The 13,408-nt window shown below is 40.7% G+C and overlaps 1 protein-coding gene across 14 annotated transcripts in view; it reads left to right on the top strand.

The window, feature by feature from the left end:
- ASPH (aspartate beta-hydroxylase) overlaps positions 1–13,408 on the top strand; it is a 187,721-nt gene that overhangs the window by 152,023 nt on the left and 22,290 nt on the right. For all 14 annotated transcript variants that reach the window (XM_055546079.1, XM_055546077.1, XM_055546071.1 and 11 more), the window contains one exon: positions 3,451–3,588. In XM_055546079.1, coding sequence (XP_055402054.1) covers positions 3,451–3,588 — 138 coding nt within the window. The remainder of the gene's footprint in view (positions 1–3,450; positions 3,589–13,408) is intronic.

Here is a 13,408-nt window from a genome sequence, read left to right as displayed (position 1 = left end):
GTAACTTCTGGTTTCTAAAGCTAATAAGAACTTGGTACTATTTGGACAATTGAGGGTTCGTTGGAGCAAAGGGTTTTGTAATGGGGTAATTGCCAGCTAAAGAGACGACCCAATTTGGGGTAACAGAAATTTGGATGACTAACACTGTTTTCTTTATCTATTTCTGTGTATCTGTATCTTTTCCCTCTGACCTACCAATCAATCAACTGGAATAAAATGAGAAATGAAAGAAGAAGAGAAAGAAGGGGGAAGAAATTGCTGATTAGCAGTCACTTTTGTTTTCCTTCATTCTCTTAAGATGTAAATTCCTGGTACTTCCTTTGAATGAGAAGGATACAAAAGACTTTGCAACAGTATCTAACAGGATAAATGTTCATATCTGATTACTATAAATGTAATCGTCACTAATTAATTTACCTTTGAACATCTTATGGTCCAGGGCAAAGACAGATAAAACAAGTCTGTGATTTAGTCTCACATCTTAGATGAAAACAGCCTTCACTTCAAGGGCAAACAATTCACTACTACACATTGTTAGGAGCTTGCAATTTGAACCTATGGGATTGTGCTTTCAGCTTAATTATTGTTAAAATGCAAGGAATAGCACAGTTCTTGAATTTAAAAAGCCCACATAGAAACAAATAGAGTATGAAAGTAAGGCGAAAGTATTTCTTGCTCAGTCATGTCTGACTCTTTTTGACCCCATAGACTGTAGACCACCAGGCTCCTCTGTCCATGGAATTCTCCAGGCAAGAATACTGGAGTCAGGTGCCATTTCCTCCTCCAGGAGATCTTTCCAACTCAGGGATTGACCCTGAGTCTCTTGCATTGGCAGGAGGATTCTTTACCACTGAGCTACCAAGGAATCCTCATTAATGCATATATAAATATGGAATCTAGAAAAATGGTTCTGATGCACCTATTTGCAGGACAGGAATAGAGACACAGAGAATTGACTTGTGAATACAGTGGGGGAAAGAAGAAGGTGGGATGAACTGAAAGAGTACCGTTGATATATATACACCACCATGTATAAAATAGATGGCTAGTGGGAAGCAGCTGTTTAACAGGGGGGGCCCAGCTCGGTGCTCTGTGATGACCTAGATGGGTGAATTGGGGTGGGCGCTGGGAGGGAGGCTCAAGAAGAAGGGGATGTCTGTATACTTATAGCTGATTCACATTGTTGTATAGGAGAAACCAACACAACATTGTAAAGCAACTACACTCCAATTAAAAATGAAAAAATTTAAAATCTAGCTAAATTCACTATGTCCCCTATATAATTGGAGATAATTTTTTTTTAATGACTAATATATCATTTCATAGTTTTGTTTCTCTAAGAGTTAAATGGTGAGGGGTGAGAGAGAGGACTTCCTTGGCAGTCCAGTGGTTAAGACTCCGCACTTCCACTTCAGGGGGCATTGGTTCAATCCCTGGTCGGGGAACTAAGATCTCCCAGCTGAGCAGCTAAAAAAAAATTAAATGGCAGAGGGATTTAAGGTCAAGGGCCATGTTTGATGCACTAGTACCAACTTTGAGTGTCAGAAAAGCTCTTACAGATACTTGAGCATGCCCTATAAATACAATGTCTTGCCCAGGCACCCAGCATGCTGAGTAAACGAAATCTAAGACCTCTAACTCCACTAATTTCTTTCTCACTATTCTAACACTATGTCCTTAAAATGAATTTCTGATGATTAAAAAAAAATAAGAAGAATTTCCAAAAAATCATCTGTTGTAATTAACATGGTTGTTCACTTTAACACTGAAAAATTAACTAAATTTAAATTGGACAAAAATAAATAAAATAGTCAATTTAATTTCAAAGGTAAAATGCTATATTTTTAAAATCAGACTACTGTGAGCCATGTTTAAAGAAATTACTTTATGGTTACCATTTACATGTCTTTCAAGGAAAACATATGAGTGATTAGTACATATATTCTTAGTTTGAGATAATATTGAGAAAGATAATTACACAAGAAGATCACTTGTGACAGTTTCTTTTTAAATGACAGAGAGACAGAGAGAGAGTGGAATAAGTTGCCAGATGCCCTGGGCAATTGTTCTTCATGTTTAGTCTTTTTAAATCTCAATTTGAGCATTTGTAAAATGGAACTATTTGGAGTTATAGAAAAGATCAAATGAAAGTACTTGTGCAAAAGCTAGTCATGAGCTGAAAAGTGGTGTTACTGAAAATAGAGATGGTTCTCGACTTTTCTAACCAATGAAATTTTGACCTATGAATTTTTAAAGACGTTTCTAAGAGTTATTATTTCTTACATCTAAAGTAAGATGGAGTTTGATGAAAATATTCCTGTCTTCTTAATCTGCTTGATATTAACTGCCTGTTTTCATTGATCAAGATGTGTATTTGAAATCACTCTTTGAAAGCAATCATTAGATCAGAATTCAGATAATAGAAGGGGGGCAACCATTAAGCACAATCCTAGAATTGTCTTCCAGTCTAAAGACAATGGGGTGTGCTGGGCGCAGGGCTGTGTGGGGAGGCCCCAGGAGAGCATATGGTTCAGGCATCATTTGAAGGGGACGCATGGAGCCACAGACTGCAGCCAGCCGACCCTGTAAAGACTAGTTAGTCTTCTTGGAGTCAAGCTGTATCGTGTTACAGCCTACAGCCGCAAATGTTATCCCTTATGGCAGGGATAAAAATTACTCGGAACAAAATTTCCCTTCTTAAAAAATCTAATGTGGACTATCACTCTATTTATTGCCAACTCAGAATATTATTTTCTTTCGTCTGCTTCTTTAATGGAGGGTTTATACTCCGTTCCCCTGGGGCAGTCTTCTTCTTCATGTGACAGGGAACATTTCATGTGAAAAGAAGATGCTGTCCGGGGCTTGCCTAGCAGTCCAGCAGTTAGGACACCACGCTTCCACTGCAGGGGACAGACAGGTTCAAACCGTGGTCTGGGAACTAAGATCCGGCATGCCACCAGGCGTGGTGGGGGAAAAAATGGTGTCCTTTTTAGCATCCCAAATCAGTAAAAGCAGGTATCTGTAAAAAAAAAAAAAAAAAAATGGTGAAAATATACTCCTTTCCTTTCAAAAGAAACATAGAAATAGAATTTAAGAAATGAAAACTGAAATATAAACAGAGTCCCCTTTTGTATCTTCAATGATTTATCCACTGAACAAAGTCCTAGACTCTGCTGGACACTCTGAGGAGATCCGACTGAGTGCAGTGTGAGTCCTGTGTCCAGAGAGCTTATGGCCTAGGAGTGAAAATAAAATACACACATTTATTTAAAATAATAGGTCCTAATCAAAAACCCAATCAAATAACAGTATTTTTGCCAGTGTTTAACAGATTGGGGCACTTGACTAGCAAGCTCTTTATGTATTGTCACAAAGTCGTACCGTGTTTTAGTGACTTTAGGTTATTTATAAGACTGCCTCATTTGGAGTTCAATCTTTCCAATTTTCCAGGCATATCGGTGGTACGAGCTGGGGCACCAGAGGGGCCACTTTGCCTCCGTGTGGCAGCGCTCACTGTACAACGTGCAGGGACTGAAAGCCCAGCCGTGGTGGACCCCCAAGGAGACCGGCTACACCGAGTTAGTGAAGGTGAGTGCTATCTTCGCAAGTCCTTGTCTGCTTCCTCCTCAAAATTCAGAGATGGAATCTCAAGCAAAGGAATATTCAGGTGGAGATAGATTTTCTTTCCAGGGGCATATGCAGAAAACAGCACAAAGCAAATCTTTTCATCCCATCAGACAAGAGTTCAGGTTAGATGGTGAAGAGAGACATTTGTTGAAGAACAGTTTACAGAATTTTCAATTTAGGACCGCTTTACACTCTTAAAACTTACGGAGCACCCCAAAGAGTTTTGTGTTGGGTGGCTCACAGAACTCAGGACATTTACTTGTGCTTGAAAGTTTATTATAAAGGATATTATCAAGGAAACAGATGAACAGCAGATGAAGAGATACACAAGGTGAGGTGTGGAAGGGGAAGGATCCAAGTGCAGGAACTTCTGTCCTCGTGGAACTGGGGTACTACCCGTCCTGGCCTGTGGACAGGCACACCCACCCACAAGTACATCAGATCTTGTGGTTCACCAGTGTTTATGGAGCTTAATCAACAGCACCCAAGTCCCTTCCAGGGATGGGTGGAGCTGAAATTTCCAACCTAGTCACGTCATCTTTCTGGTGACCAGCCCCTTCCTGGGGCCATCTGGTGCCCCACACTAAGTCGCCTCATTAGCGTAAATTCAAGTGTGCTCTTTTGAGACTCTTTATTAATGACAAAGTGAGAAAGTGTTAGTCTCTCAGTCATGTCCAACTCTTTGCAATTCCATGAACTGAAGCCCACCAGCCTCCTCTGTCCATGGAATGCTCCAGGCAAAAATACTGGAGTGGGTTGCCATTTCCTTCTCTAGGGGATCTTCCCAACCCAGGGATCAAACTCAGGTCTCCTCATTACAGGCAGATTCTTTACCATCTGAGCCACCAGGGAATGACAAAGGTCATTCCATTATTTAAGAAATTTCATGGATTTTGGAAGGTTTTGCCAAGAACTGGAAACAAAGACTAGATAAAGTTCTTATATTATCTGAAGCCATCCCCTGAATTTTGACCACAGACCGATCCCTTCTAACAAAAGGGTCTTAACATTTAACAGACATGGCAATTCACTAGACCACATTGTCACTAATAATAAAGAGTCCAGTCCATTATCACATCATATGAAAGTGCCTCCCAGGGTGAGACCACAAAGGTTGGCCGACCCCATGAGATCTCACAGGTTCCAAATGTAGGAGTGATCTGAGCAACAAATGGCTTCACCCTTTCAGACATCTGATGTAACTGAGCTGAGATAATATCTTGCCCCCATGCCCTTGCTGATGGGAATGCAAAGGGGTGCAGCCATTTAGACAACAGTTGGCAGTTCCTCAAAACATTAAACACAGAGTTACAGCCTAGCAATTCTACTCCTAGGTGTATACCCAAGAGAAATGCAAACATATATCCATATGGAAATGTGCACCTAAGTGTTCAGAGGAGCATTATTTAGAGTATAAAAAAGTAGAAACAACCCAAAGGTCCATCTAAAGGATGAATGAAAGAATAAACAAACTATGATATATTACACCATGGCAATAAAAAAGGAAGAAGTACCAAGATTCGTGGTGCAACATAAATGAACTGTGTATGACATAATGCTACCTATTTGAACTCTGTGTGTGTGTGTGTGTGTGTGTGTGTGTGTGTGACTTGGTCATGTCTGACTCTTTGCAACCCCACAGATTATAGCCCACTAGGCTCCTCTGTCCATGGAATTTTTCAGGCAAGAATGCTGGAGTGGGTTGCCATTTCCTTCTCCAGGGGATCTTCCCAACCTAGGGGTTGAACCCATGTCTCCTGTGTCTCCTGCATTGCAGGCAGATTTTTACCTGCTGAGCCATCAGGGAAGCCCCTATGTGAACTGTCCAGACAGACAAATCAATAGAGAAAGGAAGTAGATTGGTGATAGCCAGGAAGAGGGCCTGAGGGTGAGTGATTGCTCATGCGTAAGGAGTTATGGAAATGGTATAAAATTAGACCATGTTTATGGCTCATGACTCTGAGAATATACTGAAACCCACTGGGTTGTAAAAAGTTAATTGAGCAAATTTTCTGGTATGTGAGTTATGTCTCAATAAATATGTTAAGAAATGAGAAGCTGTGATATATACATTGTAGTTCAAATATGTTAAAAAACTAAAGAGGTTTCTGGGGGTTGATGAATACCTAACTTAATTAACCTACATTAAGGTAAAACAGTGAGGTTAGAGCATCCGCTCCATAGGCATACTGCCTGGTTTTGTTTGTTTTGTTTTCTATTGAAGTATATTTACAATATTATGTTAGCTTCAAGTATACAATATAGTGATTCAATATGTTTACAGTTTGTACTCCATGAAGTTATTACAGGATAACAGCTATAATTCCTTATGCTATACAGTATATCCTTGTTGCCTATTTTATACATAGTGGTTTATATCTCTTGGTGCCATATTCCCATCTTGCCCCTCTTGCTCCCCTCTCCCCATTAGTTTGTTTTCTGCATCTGTGAGTCTGTTTCTGTTTTGTTATATTCATTTCTTTTTTTTTGTGTTCCACACATAAGTGATAACACAGAGTATTTATCTTTCTCTGTCTGATTTATTTCACTATGTATGATACTTTCTAGGTCCATACATGTTGCTGCAAATGTCAGAATTTTTATTCTTTTCTGTGGCTGAGTAATATTCCATTTTTACATATAATAGAATACTATATATATCTAGTTCTCTGTGGATGGCAATACAGTGAAGCAGTTTAGAGCATCTCCTCCATAGCCACGCTCCCTGGTTTTGAATTTTTGATCTCTTTCCCTACTAGCTCTGTGACAGTGAACAACACTTCTTCATGCTTCACTTTCATTGTGCAAAGTGCCTGTGGAAATAGTGCTTGTTCCATGGCTGTTTATTTAACAAGTAGGAAGTGCTCTATAAACATTCGTTATTGTGATGATTTATAATTTTAATTTATGTATTAACTTGTTTTCATAGGGAAATATTTTCTAGTTTCTAAGAAATATCAGAGAGCCAATTTTGAAATTTTATATACTACTGAAATAACAACATAACAGCTAACCTATATGAAATCTGATCTGTAATCCATGTGCTGAGCACTTTTGTATATAATATTTCTAACCTTTACTCTTTAAGATGGGCATGATTGTACCCACTTATATTTGAGTAAATAAGGACTAAAGAAGTTAAGAAATTTGCCCAAGGTCTTATATTTAATAAGTCAGGGCTAGGGGACTTCCTTGGAGATCCAGTGGCTAAGACTCTGTGCTCCCAGTGCAGGGGGCATAAGTTTGATCCCTGGTCAGGGAAGTAGATCCCACATGCTGCGACTAAGAGCTTGCATGGCACACGGTGCAGCCAAAAAAATAAGTCAGAGCTGGGACTGGGACTGAGATCTCCTTTTCCTCGGGTCCCTGCCACTATATCCTCTAAGTCACTGAGGTCTGCTCTTGTGTCTCATGTTATTCTTTTAGCCAATTAAGTCTTTATTTCAAAATTCCATTTCTCTGGGTTTGATTTCAGCCCTGCCTATTTCAAGCTCTGCTTCACTAAGAGGAAAAGAAAAGCCAGTCCTGGGCATTAATCACAGGGTCCACAGTGACATAGAATCTCAGTCAGCCTGTGCTTTGTGATTGTAAAGTTAGCTTGACTTTGCAAACTACCTTTATTTGCAGAAATATTAATATTGTACATGTTGAAACTTTAAAAAAAAGAAGTAGTTTCAAGTGACCATTTGCCAGTGAGGACCGTGACAAGGCAGAACCTTCTATGTGAGGGAACCCAGGGGCCAAGACCACTTAGTTGACAAACACTTGCTCATCAAGATTTTCTTCCGTTTTCAAATCACAGACGTGACTATTATGGATCATGAATCATCACCCAGGCATTCATACTGTAAGCTGGAAACCTTTTAGATGGGATAGCTGCCATGTTTGGCCAAGATCCTTTTAGAATAATTACCCAGATTCTCACTCTTAGGTAACAGTTAACTGCCACGCATCGCACATTTTCATTTAAATTATTCTCATTGTATGTTCCAGTGAGCTGTAGAGTGCAATTTTGTTGAAGGCACAGGACAATGTTCAGCAAAATGTATCATCTGTGTTTTTCCGTTGTGTTGAATTGTCATTGTTTGCCTTATTGTGTAGCTGGCAATTTGGCAATTCTGTGCACCAGGGGTGTTAAGAGGCTGTGTAGCTCCATGAAAAAAATTGAGAGAAAAACAGCCCAGTAGAGCTTTTTCTTTTAGGTATATGTTCATTAAAACTGAGTAATTTTTTGCCCAAATAACAAATATGAAAACCCTAAGTGGCTTGGAGGTATTTAACATAGAAATTGAAACAAAAATAGATTAATGTGTTTCTAGATTATAAATAGAAAAGGGAAAAGAAATCTCTTCCAGTAAGACAAAAGCCACCCTACTTAAGAATTTTGCTCCTTTTTTTTTTTTTAAGATTAACTTTTTGATCCGATTTATTTAGATGGAAACATATGTGCTTTGAAATCACTGTCATAACATAGAGAAAGCAATGAGAGCCAATAGCAACTGAAAACCATAGTTCAGAATAACCCTTTTCTATTTTATTCCCTGCTACCTAACTGCATTCATCACTGGAAACAGGGGAAATTCTTACATCCTTTTTCTGCGATTTTCAAAGCACCTGCTCTGATGTGAATACATAGCATCACAGACAAGTTTTCCTTCTTCATACTGTAGTTTTCTTACAGTTGGAGACGTGCCCGTAAAACCTGCCAGTGGTGGGACACTGCCTAAGAATGACTGATTAAAATGATACTCTTCCTGGCATTCCCTCAGACTATGGCTTTTATTAATTAAGAAGTCCATTGTGTATGAATAATGCCATCTGGACAAAATTAAAAACTAATACGGGAGTACATTAGTGGTTCAACATTTGTATCTGTGTGATTCAATATTTGAAATATTTTCACTGAACTGCTTTTGAAATAAATTGGATTGAGACAGAAGCAAAAGTGTCAGATTTACAGTGAAATTAAGCTGTAAAGTAAGAGGATTATCAATTTTATAGAGAAGTAAGTATCATAGTAGAAAGGAGTTCTGAAAGCAGTTCCTAAAGATTACTATAATAGTTTAATCCTGTTTTTCTAAATCAGACTTTACGCTTTTGAATTCCGAAGGTATTTTCACTGAAAATGACGACAAAATGACCAGGGAGTGCAGAGAATTTACAGAATTTGACGGCTGTGTGATTTAAAGGGAGACTTCAGAAACAGAGTAGCTTTGCTCTCTGCTCTGACTCCTTGGAAAAGTCATTTTGCCCACCTGAGACTCAGTTTCTTTCTCTCCAAATGTGAAATAATTGCCTCAGTTCCTCCTCTCCTACAAGGTGCAAAAGTAAAACACAACAAAACCCCACCATCAAGGATGTTTCCATGTGGGTTTAAACGTGAGCCCTTACTGAGAGCCAACACTCTGCTAAGGTTAGAGAAGGGCATGTGATGCCAGTTATGGCAACATACCAAAAAGATGACATGTTTGAAATTCTTTGAAGGACCTTTCTGGCTGTCCAGTGGTTAAGATTTCACCCTCCAGATGCAGGCTCCTCTGTCCATGGGATTCTCCAGGCAAGAATACTGGAGAGGGTTGCAGTGTCCTCCTCCAGGAGATCTTCCCAACCCAGGGATCACACTCACGTCTCCTACATTGCAGGTGGATTCTTCACCACTGAGCCACCGGGGAAGCCCCCTTTTCAGTTTTTTACAAATGCCGAAAAATTGGCTTTGTCTCTGATCCTCCTTCCAGTACAGTGTTTGACTTACAGTCCAGGGCACTCCATTGCAAGCCACATCTGGAGGTTAGTACAACATTTGCAGTTTCAAAATTTTTGATCAAGTACGTCATGATCCATATCTTAACATACATACATACTGATCGATGTGTTAAAGATACATGTGCACGTATACATAATAGATTATGTGCTTATCTGTTTATCAGTGGTTTGTTTTATATAAACAGAGAGTCTCTCTGTCTGATTTACAGCCCCTTGAGATTAAGGACTTTGGGGTTTTTACTCCCTCAGGACACAGCGGGGTGCACTGTTCTTGTAGGTAGAGCAGAGACGGGACAACAGAACGTTATTTCCCCTTTACCTTCTCCTGACTGTGGACGTTGGCTGGTGTCCCTGCCAGTCTGGACTAGAGCAGAGGGCTCTCTGAGTCCTTGAAGACCTCGGGCTGGCTGTCTCTCCTGGCAACCTGGACGACCTTTTCTCCTTGCTTCGAGGAGAAGAAACTCTTTTCCTCCCACTTTTAGAAAGAGTGAAGTTCAGTCCTCCAAGACTCTTCTCTTGCCCTGTACCCGATACTTTATGTCATCCTTTTCCTTTGGTAAAGATAATGAGAGACTGAATATACAGAAGGGCGATGACCAAGCCATTTATAGAAATGGAATCAACCCACCATCTGCGGCAAACTGCCAGGGAAACCAACCCCTTTTCTATAATAAATAACCCAGGAGGCCAGCCTACTGTGAACCAGATGGCAGCAAGCCAGATTATTATCTCCAGTGACAATCTTGGAAGCCAAACAGTAACTTCTGTTATCATTCTGCCCAAATATCCAGGACTTGATTAATAACTGGCAGCTCTCCTAATTTTTGTCCCCATTTCCAACCTGGCACCAACCAGAGAAAGTCAAATATGCTCCCCTAACCAATCACTTGTGTCTCAGACGGTAAAGAATCTACCTGCAATGCAGGAGACCCAGGTTTGATCCTTGGGTTGCGAAGATCCCCTGGAGAAGGGAATGGCAACCCACCCAGTGTTCTTGCCTGAGAAATTCTATGGACAGAGGAGCTGTGGGGTTGCAAAGAGTTGGACACAACTGAGTGACTAAGACACACACCAATCACTAGGGCTTCCCTGGTGGCTCAGTGATTAGGAATCCACCTGCCAGGTTTGATCCTGGGTTGGGAAGGTTCCCTGAAGAAGAAAATGGCAACCCACTCCAGTGTTCTTGCCTGAGAAATTCTATGGACAGAGGAGCCTAGCGAGCAAAGAATCAGATATGACTTAGAGACTGAACAACAACCAATCACTAGAACAGGCTCAGACGGTAAAGCGTCTGTCTACAATGCAGGAGACCCGGGTTCGATCCCTGGGTCAGGAAGATCCCCTGGAGAAGGAAATGGCAACCCATTCCAGTACTATTGCCTGGAAAATCCCATGGATGGAAGAGCCTGGTAGGCTACAGTCTATGGGGTCGCAAAGAGTCGCACACGACTGAGTGACTTCACTCCTGTTAAGCCTGCCTACAGCTTCCCCAGGCCAACAGCCTCCGATCAGGGCTTCCCTCCCTGAAACCTTCCCTTTTTCACTAGAAAGTTTTCCCATGCCCAGACACAGGTGATGGTGGCAGACTCCCTTGCTCCAGCAAGCTCTGAATAAACAGGCTTTTCTCATTTGATTGGTGTTTGTTTATTTCCCAATAGGAAATGTCAGATGTTTTCCTTTATTTTTATATTTGAACTTGAAAAACTGGAGATCTGATTAAAATGCATTAGGAACCAGCACGAAATTGCTTCGTCAATGCTACTAATTTCCCAAGATTTTATTAAAATCAGTTTGCTGTGGGAGCATTGCACTTCCTATGGTGTTTGCTTGGATTTCATAACTTCAGCTCAGCACTGAGGGGGCTACCCCTCTACCCTGCTATGTTCTCTCAAAGGCAGAGGACACTGCTACCCATGTCCTTTCATCACAGTATAAAGTATAGGCATGTTTTAGCCAAGATTTAAGTAAGCTGACTTTATCTCTAAAAAATCAGATCTGGAATTCCTAAAACAGTTAACTAACAAACATGTCTTAGACAATTAGGTAAAAAGGGTATACATTTTACTAATGAACCACTGTTATCAATTCATTCTAACTCTGATTTAATGTGGAAACTTGGCCTGGAATAGTCTTGGATCACTTGCCTTCTCTCAGTTTGGAGTCAGGACTTTTCAAGGTACAAACAACCCTGGGACTTCTGCCAGTGTCTGCGTTTGCCCGTAGTTACTTACCTAACCTTGCTTAGGCTTATCTTGTATTGTGTTTTGTCCACATGTTAAACATGTATCTCTTTCTGATTTTTTCCATGACTATGTTTTGTTTTGCTGCCATAGATTTACTGGCATACTGATCCCCTCCCATCTGCTGTTGGCTTTGTCAGCTGGGTCCAGTTTTAACCTGAATCTGCATTAATGTTACACGTTGAACTGTGTCCCCTCAAACTTATATATTGAATTCCTATTCCCACGAATATGACTGTACTAGGAAATAGGACCTTTAAGGAGATAAAGTTAAAATGAGGCCATTAGGGTAAGCCCTAATCTGATATGACTAGTATCTTTATTAGAAAAGGAAATTTGGACACACAGGAATGTCTGAGCACACAGAAGAAAGACCATATAAGAACACAGAAAGTAGCCATCCACAAGCTGGGGAGAGAGGATTCAAAAGAAACCAAACCTGTTGTTGTTCAGTCGCTAAGTTGTAGCCGACTCCTTGTGATCCTATGGACTGCAGCAGGCTGGGCTTCCCTGTCCTTCACTACCTCCTGGAGTTTGCTCAAATTCATGTCCATTGGGTCCCTGATGCCATCCAATCATCTCATCCTTTGTCACCCCCTTCTTCTCCTGCCCTGAATCTTTTCCAGCATCAGGGTCTTTTCCAACAAGTCAGCTTTTCACATCAGGTGGCCAAAGTATTGGAGCTTCAGCTTCAGCATCAGTCCTTCCAATGAATGTTCAAAAGCTTATTTCCTTTAGGATTGACTGGTTTGACCTCTTTGCCGTCCAAAAGCTTACCTAGAAATTATTCACTGGCTAGAATCCTGTACATAGTCAAGCCTTCAATCAAGTGTAAGAACAACTTCAATTCAGTTCAGTTCAGTTCAGTCGCTCAGTCATGTCTGACTCTTTGTGACCCCATGAATCGCAGCACACCAGGCCTCCCTGTCTATCACCAATACCTGGAGTTCACTCAGAGTCACATCCATCGAGTCAGTGATGCCATCTAGCCATCTCATCTCTGTTGTCCCCTTCTCCTCCTGCCCCCAATCCCTCCCAGCATCAGAGTCTTTTCCAATGAGTCAATTCTTCGCATGAGGTGGCCAAAGTACTGGAGTTTCAGCTTCAGCATTATTCCCTCCAAAGAAATCCCAGGGCTGATCTCCTTTAGAATGGACTGGTTGGATCTCCTTGCAGTCCAAGGGACTCTCAAGAGTCTTCTCCAACACCACAGTTCAAAAGCATCAATTCTTTGGCACTCAGCTTTCTTCACAGTCCAACTCTCACATCCATATATGACCACTGGAAAAACCATAGCCTTGACTAGATGGACCTTTGTTGGCAAAGTAATGTCTCTGCTTTTCAATATGCTATCTAGGTTGGTCATAACTTTCCTTCCAAGGATTAAGTGTCTTTTAATTTCATGGCTGCAGTCACCATCTGCAGTGATTTTGGAGCCCAAAAGAATAAAGTCTGACACTATTTCCACTGTTTCTCCATCTATTTGCCATGAAGTGATGGGACCAGATGCCATGATCTTCATTTTCTGAATGTTGAGCTTTAAGCCAACTTTTTCACTCTCCACTTTCACTTTCATCAAGGCTTTTGAGTTCCTCTTCACTTTCTGCCATAAGGGTGGTGTCATCTGCATATCTGAGGTTATTGATATTTCTCCCGGCAATCTTGATTCCAGCTTGTGCTTCTTCCGATAAGTTAAAAAGAGAATGACCAATACCATAGGATATCACTTATCTGTGGAATCTAAAAAAATGACACAAATATATCTATGAAACAGAAAC

The sequence above is a fragment of the Bubalus kerabau genome, chromosome 14, assembly GCF_029407905.1.
Source record: "Bubalus kerabau isolate K-KA32 ecotype Philippines breed swamp buffalo chromosome 14, PCC_UOA_SB_1v2, whole genome shotgun sequence".
Classification (NCBI taxonomy): domain Eukaryota; kingdom Metazoa; phylum Chordata; class Mammalia; order Artiodactyla; family Bovidae; genus Bubalus; species Bubalus kerabau.
This window is presented reverse-complemented; position numbering and strand designations above follow the sequence as displayed.